Below are 19,132 nucleotides of genomic sequence, written 5' to 3' on the forward strand. Positions count from 1 at the left end.
AGGAGAAGTACCATGCTAAGGAGAACTACCTCAGGCCCCAGCAGAGTGACTGCAACAGATGGACCTTTCCAGAGTGCCATAAAACTCTGTGAGCAAAGCTTGTACCTTCAAGCAATACGTGGAATGGAGGAAATAAACCAAACCCAAAGTCTGCTCTTCAACCACACTCCAGCATAAAACATCCCTGCTGCACCCCTTCACATACAAGCTGGAGGGATGGGGAGCAGGACAGAACAGTGAGGGGCAGGTGTGTGATGCAAGAAGCAGCACACAAGGGACAGCGCTAGAAAATATGCGTTCCCATGGTGTGCTGAAGGGAAGAGAACAACGCAGTTCCGTAAATGTGAAAGTCAGCCAATCAAAAGGATCGTAGAGAGGCTATGCTGTGGGAAAGGGACAAAAAAACAAGGGGAAAGCAAGGCATCAAATAAGCAAGTACGTGCGTAACAAAAATCAACCAGTGGTAAGCAATGGCCTTGCTGTAATCCCCCCCCCTCTAAATTCACAATAGGCTTTTCACAACCAGACCACTTGCGCAGTCTGGTAGGGGAGAGCTAAAATGAACCACTTGTGCTATCGACATTGCATGATTTAAGTGGGATGGGAACCATAGGGTAATCAACAGAAATACCGGATAAGGGGCAAGACAGCATATCCTCCAATAGTGGACATGTTTACCATGCACAATTATTTTTAACTGGACATAAAGTTAACTATTACATCAGATTAACCAGAGCAAAAGATAAAAAGGCAAAGATTTTGAAACAATTTGCCAACAAAATTCTAGAATGATATTGGGTTGAAAAATGCACATGAAACACAATCTCGCAAACATAAATCACATTCGGATTCTCAAGATACACTGTACCACATACATGGGACCTTACAGAACAAAAACAAAATGACATTCTGAATAGAATAATGACATGAGACCTATCGGCATGACGCAAATTTCCGTTTGTGCAATACTTGCCCAAGGAGCGATAAGGCATGCCCGCCACGGCAACTCACATTTTCAACTGATCAGACTACATATACCTAGTCCTTTAGTTCCCACGTAGGCCTGCAAGGCTGCAACGTAAAGTAATGTTGCCAAATGATCCAAAAATTCTCTGCAGCCCTTTTGTTGTGGAGTAGGCCATGTCATCACAAATAAACGCATTGCAGCCTACTTAAGCATTTATGGCTACCATCCACATTAACAAGTCACAAAAAGCGCCCATGCAGAGCCAGAAATTAAAAAGGAGCAATAGGAAACTTGTAACACTAATAGGGCCATTTGGAAACCCAGGTCTAGGAAGGTTATTAAAAGTATTTTTTCCTCAGTGTGCCAATAGTTCAATACGAGAACAAGTTGAAGTTCGCAGGCACCCTCAGACTGATTAACAGACACAGGGAAGTCACATCTGTTGCAAGAATCTTCACTAGACAGGCAACAAAATCTTAGTTATACTCAGAAGCCTATTGTGTAAACATTTAAAGTAGTAAAACACAAACGGTATCCAAGGGTCCTGAACCTATCACTATGAGATATCATAAGGATAGACTGGAGGATTTGTACAAGATAGTACAAGAAAAGTAAAGCCAGAATCAGCTATAAGGCAAAAGAACTCACCTGTCGGCACAAACAGGGTGTGTCCTTGCTTCACTACACATTTGTAACAATTGTCCACCTTGTCTCCGAAGAATTCCTCACTCTGAGTGACCGAGGAGCTCCACGATTCGTAGAGCGCCAGGTTCTCCTCCGTAGGTTTAATCAAGTAGAAGATCTTCTCTCCCTGATGAAACATGAGAATGGTGTCACACCCGTTCTTCAATAACTCTCTGCTCTTACAGAAACATGAGAATGGGGTCACTCCCGTTCTTCAGAAACATGAGAATGGTGTCACTCCCGTTCTTCAATGACTCTTGCTCTTAACAGAAACATGAGAATGGTGGCACACCCGTTCAATGACTCTGCTCTGAACAGAAGCATGAGAATGGTGTGTCACCAGTTCTTCAATGACTCTCTGCTCTGAACAGAAACATGAGAATGGTGTGTCACCAGTTCTTCAATGACTCTCTGCTCTGAACAGAAACATGAGAATGGTGTGTCACCAGTTCAATGACTCTCTGCTCTGAACAGAAACATGAGAATGGTGTGTCACCAGTTCTTCAATGACTCTGCTCTGAACAGAAACATGAGAATGGTGTGTCACCAGTTCTTCAATGACTCTCTGCTCTGAACAGAAACATGAGAATGGTGTGTCACCAGCTCTTCAATGACTCTCTGCTCTGAACAGAAACATGAGAATGGTGTGTCACCAGTTCAATGATTCTCTGCTCTGAACAGAAACATGAGAATGGGGTCACATCAGTTCTTCAATGACTCTCTGCTCTGAACAGAAACATGAGAATGGTGTCACACCAGTTCTTCAATGACTCTCTGCTCTTAACAGAAACATGAGAATGGTGTGGTACCCGTTCAACGACTGTGTTCTAAAAACATGATTAAGCTATAGAGAAAACATTCTTTAAGAACATTTGCCAGCATCTTGATCGCCCCAGTTCATATCCTTACTGCTCTCCTTCACTTTCATCCTTTGTCAATATCCCCTAGGGTCCTCAAATCATATCCTTTCACTACAAACTCATATTTGCAGCTACCCTGCTTCCTGCCATTCAAGCTGCCCTGATCTTTACACAAGGTTCTCTATCCATTGCCTTGCATTAACCATTTCTCCATTTGCTTCCGTATCCTCAAACTTCCTAATTTCCTTTATTTCCCAACAGAAGTTTCTTCTCAGATCAGTAAAGACATCACTCACCCAAAGGACATGGTACCAGACCGAAGTGCCCCCAAAGTCGATGTGAAAATCTGTGTAGCTGCCCTCAACACCCATAAGGCAATACTTCTGAACAAAGGGCTTTGGGAAGACAGAGTCATCTGGCCAGTAGTTCTCTACCCAAGACAGTTTTTTGGCAATGTCCGGGACTCTCACCAGCTCAGACATCCTAGAGAGAAAGAAAATCTTAAATTAAAAAAAATTATAAGAAATTAAAGCTTTGTTATATAAACATGGAAGCCTACAGATGACCACATTATTTCCTTAGACTAGAACTAGTGCAAATTTATAAAGTACAACCTGCAAGAAAAGCCGTAAACTTAAAAAATGAAGGATTTCAAAGTGTGTTGCAGCACAAGAATGCTCATAGTTCACATTTTTATGAGCATTATTGATAGGACAGATTCTGCGGCAACAAGTTAGGGGTACTGGAAGGCAGAAAATTCACACCAAGTAAAATCGTTGTGGCACTATTTGTGAGAGTATGCCTCACCAGACCCAGCTTTGGTGTGGCAACATAATGTTGCACCCAAACTCGACAAACTGTGCCATGAATTGACATTTTGGTAATTGCTTCCTCTCTCCCTTCTGGGATGGGTAGCGATCTTCAAAATGGCCTCACTGCTGAGGATTCAGTACGGACTACAGAAGGAAAATGCTACTTACCAGTATGCATCTGTTCTTGGCATGTAGAGCTGCAGAGATTCACACTCTGTGCATAGATCGCCACCTGGTGTTGGGCTCGGATGGTTGCACTGTGTTGTCTTGGAAGAAGTCTTTTGTAGTCACGAGATAGGTGACTTCTCCCATGGACGATAGTGCGCATGGGCATCTACTCCATCCTCAGATTGTTTTTCGCCATGAAGGGAAATGATGGAGTTTGTAATAAACAGAAAGATGTCCATGAGAATGTATCCAAGTAAGATAACACTGGAACAGATACAGATTCCGGGGAGGTGGGTGGGCGTGTGAATCTCTGCAGCTCTACATGCCAAGAACAGATACATACTGGTAAGTAGCATTTTCCGTTCGAGGCATATGAGCGGCAGAATTCACACTCTGTGCATAGACTGTACAGCAATGTCTCCCTTAGCGGTGGTCGCCTGTATCGGTTGCAGTGGTTTGAAAAAGTGTCCTAAGAACAGCTGGGCCTACAGAAGCTTATTGCTTTGCCTGCACATCTACACAATAGTGTTTGGTGAAGGTGTGTGTTGTAAACCATGTTGCTGCTTTACAAATGTCTTCTAGGGGAATGTTCCCTAAGAATGCCAATGAAGCCCCTCGTTTGCGTGTTGAATGCGCTCTGGGGGTGGGGGGGGGGGGGGGGGGGGAAATGTTAACATACGCTTTGCTTTCTGATAGCATATTTGAATACATTTTACTATCCACCTGGCAATTCCGGCTTTGGAAATTGGATTGACTTTATGAGGTGGAGAGACAGCTACAAACAGTTGCTTTGTCTTCCAAAGGTTTTTAGTCCTGTCTATGTAGTCAAGTAAAGCTCTTGACATGGAGCGTGTGAAGAGCCCTTTCCGCTACAGAATCAGGATTTTGGAAAAATACTGGCAACTCTACTGATTAAGGTGGAAAGCAGAGATTACTTTGGGAAGAAATTTTGGGTTCGTCCTAAGAACCACCTTTTTACAATGTATTTGTAAGAATGGTTCTTGTATGGTTAAAGCATGGATCTCACTTACTCTCCTGAGAGAGGTGATTGCGACAAGGAAAGCTACTTTCCATGTAAGGAATTGTAATTCACATTTTTGTAAAGGCTCAAATTGGGGACCAATGAGTCTAGTAAGAAGTTCCACACTGGAGAGGGTGGCAGTCTGGGTGGAATTATCCTTTTAAGGCATTCCATAAAGGCTTCGATAGCGGGCACTCTAAAGAATGACAAGTGTTGTCTGTTTTGAAGGTAGGCGGCAAGGGCAGCCAGATGTAATCTTATCAATGAAAATGCCAGATTGCATCTTCGTAGGTGTAGCAAATAGCAGATAATATTTTCAATTGAAGCATCCAATGGGTCAATTTTGTTATTACTGCAGTAAATGGCGAATCTCTTCCATTTAGCTGCATAGCAAGCTCTAGTAGTGGGGCGTCTGGCTTCTTTAATAATGTTCATACAGTCCGGTGGGAGGTTGAGGTAACCGAACTCTAGGATTTCAGGAGCCAGATAGCTAGATTCAGTTGTGCTGGATCTTGGTGCCTTATATCTCCGGGTTCTGCGTTAGCAGCTTTGGGGAGAGACGTAATTTTTGGTGTGGAACTACTGAGAGTTCGAGTAGTGTTGTCAACCATGGTTGCCGTGCCCATGTTGGAGCAACTAGGATCATCTTGAGAGACTGTTGTTGGAGCTTGTGTACTACTAGTGGAATGAGCGGGAGTGGCGGAAAAGCATACGCAAATCTGCCTGACCAGTTCATCCATATCGCATTGCCCTTGGACAACGGGTGTGGGAACCTGGCGGCAAAGGTTGGGCATTTTGCGTTTGCATGTGTGACGAACAGATCTATGTCTGGTTGGCCCCACATCTGGAAGAAGGGTTGAAGAATTTGTGGATGAAGTTTCCATTCGTGTATCTGTTGAGTCTGACGACTTAACAGATCCGCCATCTGATTGTTCACCCCTGGAAGATGTTCTCACAGAAGATACATGTTTTGTGGAATGGCCCATCTCCATATACTTTGCGCTAGATGAGACAGCTGCAAAGAGTGTGTTCCTCCTTGTTTCTGTATGTAATACATTGCTGTCATATGGTCTGTGCGAACTAGGACAGCTTTGTTGAGGAGAAGTGTTTGGAACGACTTTAACGCTAGAAAAATTGCTGGTAATTGATGTGGAACAGTTTTTGTTGAGTGGTCCACCTGCTCTGAAAGGTGCGGTTTAGGAGATGGGCTCCCCAGCCTGTGAGTGATGTGTCTGCTGTTAGCACTATCTTTGGAACCAGCTCTAGGAACGGCCGCCCTCTAGAAAGATTTTGTGTGTTCCACCACTGCAGAGAGCGATGTGTGCGGCTGTCCACCAACACCAGATCTGTAAGTTGACCTGGAGTCTGGTTCCACTGACGTGCTAAGCATTCCTGTAAAGGGCGCATCTGAAGTCTTGCGTGAAGTACAATGAGAATGCAAGAGGCCATCATTCCTATGAGTTGCATAAACACTCGTGCTGGGAGAGAGTGTTGGGGCTGAAACGTGGAGATGAGGGTTTGCATACTGGTTATCCTTGCTGGATTGGGGTATGCTAGATTGTTGTAAGTGTTTATTGTGGCTCCAAGATACTGATGCAAGTAGGAGGGTTGAAGGTGTGACTTGGTGTAGTTTACTGTGAACCCCAAGTTGTGTAGCAGCTGAATGGTTTGATGAGTGTGCTCAACACACTGGTTGTATGACTTGGCTTTTATGAGCCAGTCGTCGAGGTACGGAAATACATGGATTTATTGTCTTCGCAAGTGTGCTGCTACTACTGCAAGGCACTTTGTGAACACCCTGGGGGCTGTGGTCATCCCAAATGGAAGGACTTTGAAGTGATAGTGTTGGCCGTCCAATGTGAACCTTAGGTATTTTCTGTGAGCAGGGTGTATGGGAATATAAAAGTAGGCGTCCTTGAGATCTAGTGTGGCAAGGAAGTCGCCTTGTTAAAGCAGTGGAAGGACTTGAAGAGTGATCATGTGAAAATGATCTGACTGTATGTAGAGATTGAGGGGTCTGAGGTCCAATATTGGCCTTAGGGTACCGTCCTTTTGGGGGATTAGGAAATAGAGTGTAAACTCCTGTTCCTTGATGTTGTATGGGGACTGGTTCTATTGCATGCTTTTGAAGCAGTGAAAGAACTTCCTGTTTGAGGAGTGTCAGATGTTCTGTGGACATTAGACGCTGCTTGGGTGGTATGTTGGGTGGAGTTGCTGTAAGTCCCAGGCACTAACCATACTGGATAATTTGTCTTACCCACTTGTGTGTGGTGATGGATTTCCAGACAGGTAGGAACTGTGAGAGTCTCCCTCCGACCGGAGTGGAATGGTGTGGAGGGAAGTCACTGTTTATTAGAGGGAGAGGCGTGATTTTTGTTGATACCACGGCCTCTTCCTTTGTTATTTCCTCTGTATCCACCTCTAAAATATCCCGTTAGGGAATGTTTGTGTGGGGTTTTGGTATGAGGAAAAAGCAGGGTCTGCACTATTATTTTTGAATGCGCCTCTAAAGAAGGAGCGCCGAAAGGAACCTTGTGTGGATGGCTATAGAGAAAAGCGCGACGGCAGGTACAGTGATTTGCTTCTTTTAAAACAAACATTTAAGATGTACTTTTAAATTTGCTGATCTTTTATATTCTACACATTGTTCCTATGAGGCATTGCTTTTAATTATTGGAAACTCACCTAGCACTCGCACTTTATTTGAGCGCCGGTCCCTGCTCCACCGCGGCTTTTGGTGCCGATTGTGTGGAGGGACGTGGCTCTTCCTCCGGATCCTTTACTTTCGGCGTGAGTGGGGGTATTTAATTAACATGCTGGAACGGCTGTGCAGCGGGCGCGTTGCTGCTGGCACGCCAAAGGCAAGCCTGTCTGCGCCGGTACATCGCCAGGAGCCAGAAACTCTGCTGGTTTTCAGGTGGATACCGCTCCCAGGCTTACCTAGACATCCTCTCAATTTTTTCAGGTGAGACCTGATCTGTCATCATATCTGTATGATCATACAATTGATAATTTGGAAGGTCCTTTTGCCTGCTCACATTGTCATTTTACTTGCACGGATACCTCACCGGGCTCACAGGGCAACAATGTTAGCAGGAAAAGTATGTCAGAGAGGGGTGGGACGACCAATAGTTATGCTAGGCCTCGCTCTTCAAACCAGGTTTGTTCCTGGAAGGGTTTTTTGGCGAATGTACGTTCATTACCAAAACAAGCCACCAAACTCTGGGATCTGGTGAGTTCAGAATACCCAGATCTCGGTTTTTTAACAGAAACTTGGTTTAAACCCACCTCCCTGCCTGTAATTGCACTCGCCCTCCCAGAGCACTATTGGATCCTTCGACTTGACAGACTTGGGAAAATGGATGGTGGGGTTGCCATAGTATACCAAGAGGCAGCAAAAATCACAGTGATTGATTCCATCTTAGATAATACCATGGAAATGCGCATATTTAAAATCTAGTTGACACTCCAAGAAACTTTAAAGGGCGCTCTTATTTATCGCCCACCAGGGCTATTAAAAGACTTTAACCTAAAAATTATTGAAAAAATTGGCCCTTACATAATTACATCTAAGCACTTCCTGTTACTTGGTGACTTTAATGTCCGTAGCGAAGAAAGTGAGAATGTAGAGGCTGCAAGCTTTTCAGCTGACATGGCCACCTTAGGCTTAAATAAGATCAATTCTGGACCCACACACGCAGCTGGTCACACTTTGGATATTATACTTTCCACATCCTCATATATTGTTGCTGACCCCGCTTGTCCACTGATCTGGTCAGATCACTTTAGGATTCCTTTTAGGATCAACAGCAGTACTAAACCCATAATGGCAGGACGCCCTTCTCATGGGCTCAAAAGGTGTTGGCACAAAGTCACATCCGAATCATTTAGTAAAATATATGTACCCCCATGCATTCAATGAGCATATGGACAGTACCACAAAACTTAGGGTTTTCAACGATACCATGTGTGATATGAATGACAGGATGGCTCCCATGACACATCAACTCAGCAACTGCTGTAAAAAAAAAAGTGACAAATGGTACACGGATGACTTACGTAGTGAAAAATCTAGATGTAAACATCTAGAAAAATCCTGACGTAAACCCCAGCTGGAAACAGAAAAACTTACATTTAAACTGGCCCTCAATACTTATCATAAGAATCTAAAATAGGACCCGTAAAGATCATGTATTAACTAAACTCAATAAGGCAGGTAATTCGGCAAAGGATCTCTACAAACTTTTGAATTCCTTTACCAAGCCAACAGCATGCGCACAGCTGGTCAACCCCTCCCAGGGACTGTGTGACAATATCGCAGTATACTTAGACGATAAAATCAACCAGATTTATCAACAATTCCCTCAAAACCTTTGCCAGGTGCCACTTACTATATCCGATTTAGCGCCGCTAACAGGCTCAGATGAAGGTTTGACACACTTTAAGGATATTGAGGTCTCTAAAGTGGAAGCTATGTTAAACAAGCATTGGCATAGCCAATAGGTCTCGCTTTTGGGACCTTATAAGTGTTTAACTATGCAACAGTTGCATAACTAAATACTTATAAGGTCCCAAAAGCGAGACCTATTGGCTATGCCAATGCTTGTTTTTTGGTAGGCACGAAGAGCCACCCTCCCCCGTGTAATGCCAGCTGCTGCAACAGGGGGAGGGGGGGGGGGGGGGGGGGGGGACTCTGAGGAGAGAGAGCAGATGAGGAAAGAGCAACAGAGAACCAGTCTGCCAAGTAGGTGCGAACGTTAAAGTGAAAGTAATCATTTCGAGGGTGCTTTGATGTTCGCAGTGGCCGCGCGGCTCACTGAGAACATCAAAGCGTCCGCGAAATGTACACGCAGGCTGCCAAATGGTGCGCGCGCCCGGCGCACATGCACTGTAGTTGGGGGCCTGAAAAGCACTGTTTGCACTTCCAGATCCCCGTTTTCTATAGCTCTCGCCAGAGCAGCGCTAAAGCGCTGGCTCAGGCGAGACCTAAAAAGGCGAAATCAGGATCTCCTTTGGATATAATGGCCGCCCACAAATTTGCTCTCCTCGCCGCCCCAATTGCAGAGATCTTAAATTCATCGTTGAGTGAAGGCAGTGTGCCTTTAGATTGCAAAGTCACCCAAGTACTACCTATCAAGAAGAAAGATCAGGCACCGGCCGAAGTGCTCTCCAATTATCGTCCCAGTTCGCTCCTCCCACTTATGGGCAATTTGGCGGAGAACTATGGTAATACTCAATTAATGGACTATCTTGAGGCCAATGGTATCCTTGATCCTTCACAGTCGGGGTTTAGATCCAACTACTCCATGAGGCAACTCTCATCGGGGTCAGGGATTATATAAAAATGGCCGTGGATGATAAAAAAGGAGTGATGTTGGTTTTGTTGGATCTAACAGCAGCCTTCGACACGGTCTCTCATCAGAAACTGATATTTCGACTGAGAGGCCGGTCTGCAGGGGGTAGCTCTCGATTGGTTGGTCAGCTTTCTCAATCATCGCACGCAAACCATCAATCTAGGCCAATTTTGATCAAAAACTATGAAGCTTAGCAAGGGGGTGCCCCAGGGCTCCTGTCTGAGCCCTACTTTGTTTAACATCTATGTGCCCCCCCCTTGCTAAAGTCATCCGACAGTACAGCTTTACGCCGTTCTCTTATGCTGACGACACAATTTCTCCTGTTTTTTGATAAGGACATGGAGTTCGCCGATCAGCGCTTTGCTAATGGCATGTCTGCCATAGCAGAATGGATGACTGAACACTTTCTGCAGTTAAATGCGGCCAAAACTGAAATCCTGCTGTTTGGTGCTGCACTAATGTCCTGGTCCCCTGAGTGGTGGCAGACAGTGCTAGGTCCCTTTACCAACTTCGGTGGCAAAAAAATCTAGGGGTCCGGTTGGATGCACAGTTATCGATGAAGGATCAAGTTATGACCACTACCGGGACCTGCTATCACACATTGAGCCTGCTCCGCAGAGTGTTTACGTGGCTACCGCAAACTGTACGCAGAACTTTAAATCAGGCTTTGATTATAGGTCATCTGCACTATTGTAATGCTTTATTGGCAACTGCGAACGAGTCTTCTCTTAGCAGACTGCAGATCATCCAGAATGTGGCTGCATGCCTAGCTATTAACAAACCACCCCGCACCCCCCTGGGCTATTATTGGAAACTCTCCATTGGCTTCCAATCCGTCAGAGAATAAAGTTTAAGCACTGTTGCTTTCTTCACAGAGCTCTTTATGGCACTAGCCCGAGTTATATGGCGGACAAGTTCAAACTGTACTGCCCGAACCGGTGTCTCAGATCGGAAGGCAAAAAGTTGTTGGTTGTCCCTTGTTTTAAGAAAAAACGATCCGGAGGCTAAACTGTTTCCTATCTGGCGCCAATATACTGGAATGCTCTACCAGAGGATTTACGTAAATGTCCCAGTCTTTCCCGCTTCAGAAAACTTCTGAAGACGGAATCATTCAAGGCTTGAGTTATGGGAATCTGTGCCTGACTGACCTGTTTCTATGTTAGCGTGGAGAAACCCCTTTGGGGGTGATTCCAGCGCTCTATAAATTCCCTACATACATACATGGAGACTGTAATGCTCCCATGGATTTAGCAGTCTGTGCCCTTCATTTTTTCTAAGGCTGTATCCACAGCTGGGCCAAACAGTTGTTCATGATTGAACGGGTGATTGAGGATAGTGGTTTGTACCGCCTGCTTGAAGCCAGAGATGCGCAACCAGGCAAGTCTTCTCAGTAACACACTAGTGCTAATGGACCTGGATGCGGTGTCTGATTGATGCATTAGTTAGTAATTTGCCCTCTTGAATCAAATCATTGGCCTTGGTCTTATATTGATGAGGCAAATGCTGCAATAGAGTTTCTAGCTGGTCGTAATGAGCCCTATCATACTTGGCAAGTAATGCCTGTGCATTGGCTATCCTTCAGTGATTAGCTGCTTGGTTAGCAACTTGTTTGCCCGAAGCATCTAATAATTTAGACTCCTTGTCCGGAGGTGGAGCATCACCGGGGGTTTGAGAGTTGGTACGTTTTCTAGAGTTGGTGACCACAAGAGAATCTAAAAGGTAGTTGACCCTTGATGTAGGTAGGATCATTGGGAGCGGGTTTATATTTTTTGTCAATTCTGGGGTTGAGAATTCTAGCCCTTACAGGGTCTTTGAATATGGCTGGGGCGTGTTTTATGACGCCTTTTAGCATTGGTAATGTTTGTACAGTTTTTTGTGACAGTGCAAAGGTGTCTATTAGGAAGTCCTCCTCTGCGGGGTCTGAATACATTTGTACACCATGGTACTGGGCAGCCCTGTCTATTAGATGGCTAAAACCAATATTGTCATCTGGGGGAGATAGCTTTTGTGGGTATGCATCAAGATCTGGAAGGTCTGGAGGGCCTTCTGGGTCATCATAATCATTCCAATCGTCCTGTTGTACATCTGTGTCGTCATCAGGGCCAATGAAAGGGTCATTGTTCCCTCCCCCACCCCCTAAATAATCATCTCCTTTGGTGGTGGTGGAGTATGGTGGAATTATGGGAGAGTGTGATGGAGAGAAAGGCTTAGGAGGAAGAACAGGAGAAAAGGGTTGTAAAGGTGCAGTAGCACAGTCTCTTTTCTTTGCAGGCACCTCGGGGATGTGTGGGGTGTCAAATTCCTCTTCTTGTGTGGAACACTGACCACATGTCCTGTTTTGGGGTCCACTTGGGAGTGTTTTTTTGCTTTGGATCGATGGGATCCGGTCAAAAAAGTTCTTCCTCTTTGGTAGTCTCTTTCGCCGCAGATTTTTTTGGGTCCAAGCAAGGTTTAGATTTCTGCTCTGGAGCCTTCAAAGGGGTTTTTGGATCCTTCAGCTTTGATGTCGAAATCTTTTTCGGCTCCGAATGGATTGGTTTCGGATCCAAAGCCTTTTCCTTCGGCGCCCAGGTGCTCAGTGCAGACTGTTTTCTGGGGACTGCGGGAGTTGGATGCGCTCCCGGCTTCGGTGCCGATGGTGTCTGCGGGGCACTGATATGCGGTTTGGTCGGTGCCAAGACGCCGGAAGGCTTCTCCTTTCTCTCCGGAGCCGGGTTCGGGGGCGGGGCTTCAGAAGCTTTCTTTCAGTCGCGACTGGGGCCAGCAGGCGTAGTCTTGACCGGAGCCTTCTTTTTTTCAGGTGAGGTTGGGGTAGGGGCAGTTTTACTCAATCGTTGACCTGGAATGTGGTCGTCGGAGTAGTCTGCCTCGGAAACTATTTCCGGATCCTTCGAATCCTCCTCGGGGACATCGGGCCTTCGCTCAAGATGTCCTCCGACACCGGAGCTTCTTGTTGCGCCATAACGTGTCATCGGGCCCGGCGATCACGGATAGTATTTTTGGATCGAAAAGAGGCGCAGGCCTGGCAATTACTCTCCTCGTGCTCGGGCGAGAGACAGAGGTTACAGACCTTGTGTTGGCCGCTGTGTGGGAATTTAGCTCCACACTGGGGGCATTTTTTAAATGGAGTCCTTTCCATTAGCCACAGGCCCGAAAGGCGTCGATCGGCCCAGCGGCCCACACAGACTACTGGAATCGGGTATTTGAGGAGCGCGTCGAAGGGCACGCGAACAAAACAATACAGTTGAGTTTCTTTCATGGTTTGCGCGTCGAAAAGGTTTGAATAATAGTACCGAACCGGAGGGCATAAGTTACATCCGAACCTGATGGCGGAAAAATAAACAATCTGAGGATGAAGTCGATGCCCATGCGCACTATCGTCCAAGGGAGGAATCGCCCATCTTGTGACTAAAAAAAAGACTTCTTCCAAGACAACAAGGTGCAAGCATCCGAGCCCAACACCAGATGGCGATCTATGCACAGAGTGTGAATTCTGCAGCTCATATGCCTCGAACTTATACTTACCATATTGGCCTAAACTCAAAATGTGCGACTGGCTTCAATGATCTGCACCTTCATGACGAATAGAGTGGGGACGACCCGTGCAAAGTATTACAAATCTCCTTAAGACTGTGCCTCACAACTTGTGATAATGAATGCTGCAACACTATATAAGATAACGCGCCTGCCACACAGAAATGGGCCTGGGAAGTGGATTGGTGTGAGTGGGGGGGGGATAACCATACAAGTTATTTTAATAGTTGGAAACATGCCCAGATTACCAATTCCTCCCCCCCCCCCACCCCCCCCCCCCACCTGCAACATTAACCGATCAAAAATGGCAAAATAATCTGTGAGCTATGCGGTAGCACAGTAAATTGAAACATGAAATTTGGTCATGTGCCACCCCCCCCCCCCCCCCCCTCCCTCCCCCCCGAGTGTTCAAAAAATGGTAACATATAGGGATATCGGAACTGGACAATGTAATGTCGGAAACACATTTTTGCACATATGGGGAACTACAAAACAGTGTTGAAATGCACAAAAGCCAGTTCTTTCAATATTTACATATTAGTCACACATTACTACCCATATTAGAAACATCACAGATCTGAAAGACTTTAACCCACTTGAAGTTAAATTGTTAATTAGAGATAAGGGGGGCAACACAAAATATTATACCTCTATAGGTGATTAATGACTGGCACCATAGAAGGACGCATGGAAAAGGGACATTGATGTTTTAGAGGAAGAAGAATCGGAAGAAGCAAAGATGGCCCCAGATAAATGGTGGAGGCTACTCAGTTGCACTTTGATCTGCTAATATTCCTCCATCGAATCCACTTTAGCCCCTCCAGGTTATGGAGATCCAGAGGATCTGCGCTCCCCTCTGTTTGCACTTTGGAGGAACAGAGTCCGATTTTACCCTAGGATCTGGTTGTGCCCCATTTATTTTTTTATTTTTTCGGGGATATTTGGCATATGCTAGGCTAGGCAACGGAACGGCTAATAGTCAATAGGTCTAAACTGGCACTTCAACATTAGTGACATTGGTTCTAACAGATACAAGTATCATCTATTAACCAATGCATGGTATTGGCGAAGAGGAATAGTGCCAAAAAATGGAGCCACTAATGATCACAAGCGGTGGAGGAAAGGACGAAGGGTTTGGAGAGATGCTTCGCTCAGGAACCCACAACATAATGCATGCAGCTGCCTGCACAGACACCTGAAATTCGAGGGTCAAGGCAGGCTAGTCCACCGAGGGATCCTCAATATCCCTTCCCGGTTGTGGGCCCCTCTGTTACTGTTTGCCTGCTCAGAGGACTCAAAAGACTGTACAAATGGGATGCATTTAATCAACAAGTAACAAGTCTTTATTTACAGGATTCTTGTGACTATCAAAAAAAAGAAAATCGTCAAAAAAATAACGAAAAATCATGAAGTTTTTGTGTAAAGCTTTTCAAGAACTGAACTGTCATTCAGATTGGGAGTGGACAAGAAGCCAGATGAACAAGTTCTTTAACTTAGATACCGCTCTTTCGGTGGATACTCTGACTGCAGATTCATGACCTTTAGAAAACTCCAGTCATTAGACATGATCCAAAAACTTTTCAGCAATGCTGCTGCGCTTCAATAGGAGGCGACATGAGTCTGCACGCTGCAGCCGCCACCCCAGAGTAAACCCCCCCCCCCCCCCCCCTGCTCGCTAATGTGAGTTTATTGGTTGACCATTTCCAAACCCTCAGATGCAGAGAGTGAATCATCAGTGTCAGTGTACAGGTTCCCAACTTCTGATCTTTTTAGATGTTAAAAAGAGACTGCTCCACAGAACGGGGGATGTGGGAGGCTGGTGAGGAATCTGCAGTTAAAGCATCCAAAAGAAAAAATTGTGGTGTCGTATGATTGTACTGACAGTGCCTAAAGTTCATTCACACGAGGAACTGAAATGATCTCAATAAGAATGGCAGTCTTTAAAGACAGAAGAGGAGAGGCAACAAGCAGCTGGACATCAGCTAGAAGAGCATACACATACAAAAAAAATGAAATTAAGGTCCCATTGTGAAATCCTAAATGGTTCAGTATTCCACAGCCAGCCAGCATAAAATACTCCCTTCCACACTCCACAGGACCCAGTGCCTCCTGGCTTCTTGAAGTGCACCTGTGCGTCAGTAGAGTCAAGGGACAATCTACGTAGGGTCTAGGGGAATCATCCTTCCTAAGAAGCCGATTGGAGAATGGGCGTGCTGGGAGTTAGCATCACTGACCTTGGAGCCCTGGGGCAAGCTGGATGACCTCCCAAAGTTCATCCTTGCAGGGCATCAAATGGCTTCTCCTAGCTTGGCAGTATTTCACAGTCGTCACTTCCATGTCCATGGTCTTATCAGTAGCCTCTCCCTTGTGCAGGGGCCTTTAACTGGGAGTTGAGCAGAAGCCAGGTATCGCCGACTAGGATGCCGCATAATCTCTTCCAACCCTGACCCAAGCCTCCTCCAAAGCATCCTAGGACAATCCAATATGGCGACCTAAAGTGGTCTATGGAAAGTGCTCCACTAAGAGCCTCAGCTACGTGCCCCTGGATGGCACACTTGACTGATCCCTTCCTACCAAAACTTCAAATGCAAGCGACCCCTAAGCTGGTTCCAAAGATCTGGCGCTCCCTCCTTTGTACCTGGGAAGCGGGGGGCAACGTACTGCAATCAGATTATGAGCAGAGCCAGGGAAATGGACAAATCTTAAAGTGCCATATATAGTGTGGATGAAATGTTATTAACTGTAAATCTACACTCTGTGTGCATGTTTCACCCCAGATTGATACCTCCTGGGCCCTATAGGCCTAAGTGGAATGTAACAGCACTTAGTTCAGATTTCCCTATAATGTGTCATACATTGTAAGCATTACAGATCTTCAATAAGCACTACAGAACTTAACTATGAAATCCCACCCACATTATAAAACCTACCCCAGGTAACAATCCCTGTGCACAGAAGGCAGTCTCACATGGACAGCCTGCATATGCCCAGAGCCTCAAACTCTAGCTGTGCAGCAACAGCATCATCTTCAAAGGCAGACACTGGAGGTTAGTAATATCAGTCTAATTACCATGAATTTACCACAAGTCTTAGGGTTGTTAGACAAGTCACAGTAAAAGTTCAAACCTTGGTAGTCAATACCAAAAAAAAAAATGCAGGGTAGTTACAAAATAGGTATAATCCATGTCATATCATCCTCAAAACAGTAGTTATTTCAAAAAACCTTTCAGAGCCTGTATGAATCCCAAATATTTAACATCCTTTTCTTAAGTCGTATTACTCAAACTTTAAAGTGCCTTGTAGCAAAATGGCACATAAAATGTTAATGTACAATACAGTTCTACATAACTTTTTTAAATGAAAGGTGTGTGTCCGGCAGTCAAGGGTATGAACAATGAATAAGAAGAACTATAGACATGAGTTAAAACATAACCAGAAAACAGATTAAAAAGGGAGCATTGTTGTTACAAGGTGTGCACTTGTTTTCCATGGATTGAAATACTGCATATGTGCTACCAAAGTATTTTACTCTAGGAGGTATAAAAGTGCCAATAAGATTGTCTTTTTCTACAGAGAATTAATTGTTGCTGGAAAATCACATTTTAGAGGAACTGCTGAATACGTTTTGTGCTATTACTCACAAAACCCATGTATTTACAATAGAACAATGAACCTTTAACTATCAACCCAAGTTAAAATATGACCTTAGCTTGATAATGTAGCATCATTTGCTTTTCCATATTGCAAATGATATAAAATACAGCTATCTAAACATTGCATTAAAAATCCAATCCAGCAACAGCGTAGTGGCAAGAGGTACCAAACAAACTTAATATACACTTGCACAAGTATGCAGTTTTCCTACCTTCACAAAGCTCCAGTCCAGAAAGAAGGGACCACAATGCTGCAATCAATGCTGGCTCACTTTAACACAAAGCATCACTTAAAACGGACTAAACGGGCGCTGTCCTGGTCAACACCTCACACCTAACTTACTTTGTATCCGAGAACTCCAAACTGATGACATTTAACACTTTTGGCCGCTCAGGGTTCATGAAATACTCAATGAAGTTGTGCAGCTTCATCTTGCTGTCCGCTTGCCTCGCCACATCAATGACATCAATCACCTTGTTACCACCTACAAAAATTCCAAGCACACAAACATTAAAAACAGCATCGAGCATGAATGCAGAGATCACAAATAAGCTATCCCTAATATTACATAGAACGCATCATTTAACTGTCCTCATTTGGCAATAGAAAAATCAAACCCTGTAGATGCCAACTATCATACTTCACTATTGCAAACTCCTAGCCGGCTGAGACAAGCAAAGAACGCAAAGCAAAAAAAGTAACTAGTCTTCTGCAAATTACTTATTCACTGCCTCTGAACAAATCAACAGGCACCATCTAGAAGAGAGGAAGGCACATGGATGGAAATCAAGCTTGAAGAACTGCTTTAAGACACCTGCATGAGTTCAAAGAATAGAGAGCGCCAAAGTCCAGGCACTAGAGATACTAGGTATTCACTGCTCCTTGGGTCCGTTTCATTTTCACCACTTTTGAAAACAGACTATGTGGATGAAGCAGTACTGCCATCCTAGATGCTTCCTGGGGCGACAATTTGTGATATGCAAGTAGCTGTGTACAAATCTTTTTTCAGCACATAAAAACTCTATAACCCTCCAAGGATTAAATACTCTTTGGTCTCTATGCAACTTTAAGTCACAGCCTCCCTGTTGACAACACTCAGAAAGAAAATGTTACTTACCCAGTAAGTATCTGTTCTTGGCATGTAGAGATGTAGATTCACATGCTTTTCATACTGCTGATATCTAGTGTTAGGTCCGGATGTTTGAAAGTTGTTTTCTTCGAAGAAGTAATTCCAGTCACAAGGTAGGCGACTCCTCCTTTCGGCGATAGTGCACATGGGCATCGACTCCATTGTTAGATTTTTTTCCCCACAGAGGGTGAGCATGGAGTTAGTAAAGGTAGAATAGAGATGTCCATGCTTATGTATATAAGATAAGAAAGAACTGCAACAGGTATAGGTACCCGGGGAGGCGGGTGGGCGCATGTGAATCTACAGCTCTACATGCCAAGAACAGATGCTTACTGGGTAAGTAACATTTTCCGTTCGAGGCATGTGAGCTCTAGATCACATGCTTTGCATAGACTATACAGCAGTATTCTCCCAAAGCTGTGGCTAACCTGTAGATGTTGCAGTTCTTTGAAAAAGTGTTTGAAGTACTGCCTGGCCTATATTAGCTTGTTGCCTCGCTAACACATCTACACAATAGTGTTTAGTGAATGTGTGCGGTGTAGGCCATGTTGCTGCATTACATGTCTCAGCTAAGGGAATATTCCCCAAGAAGGCCATAGTAGCCCCTATTTTGCGGGTGAAATGCGCTCTAGGGGGTATTGGCATATTTAACAACCCATCTTGCAATACCCGATTTAGAAATGGGATTGCCTTCATGTGGTGGAGAAAATGCAACAAAAAGTTGCTATGTCTTAAGAAAATCTTTTGTTCTGTCTACATAATATAGTAGAGCTCTTCTAACAAAGTGTGTGTAGAGCTTGTTCTACTACAGAATCAGCTTGAGGAAAGAACACGGGTAACTCAACCGACTGATTTGAAAAGCAGAAACCACTTTTGGAAGAAATTTGGGATTGATTCAAACAACAACCTTGTCTTTGTGAAGTTGAAAGAAAGGCTCTTGTATAGTTAG

At 44.7% G+C, this 19,132-nt stretch overlaps 1 protein-coding gene across 1 annotated transcript in view; it reads right to left on the minus strand.

Annotated features, from left to right (window-relative positions):
- The window catches only part of KDM7A (lysine demethylase 7A), a 316,134-nt gene that overhangs the window by 130,649 nt on the left and 166,353 nt on the right, over positions 1-19,132 (minus strand). The window contains exons 5-7 of the mRNA XM_085651905.1: positions 17,397-17,538; positions 2,808-2,994; positions 1,616-1,778 (exon numbers count right to left, since the gene is read on the minus strand). Of these exons, the coding sequence (XP_085508031.1) occupies positions 1,616-1,778; positions 2,808-2,994; positions 17,397-17,538 (492 nt within the window). The remainder of the gene's footprint in view (positions 1-1,615; positions 1,779-2,807; positions 2,995-17,396; positions 17,539-19,132) is intronic.

The sequence above is a fragment of the Triturus cristatus genome, chromosome 4_1 (assembly GCF_964204655.1).
Source record: "Triturus cristatus chromosome 4_1, aTriCri1.1, whole genome shotgun sequence".
In the NCBI taxonomy this organism is placed as follows: domain Eukaryota; kingdom Metazoa; phylum Chordata; class Amphibia; order Caudata; family Salamandridae; genus Triturus; species Triturus cristatus.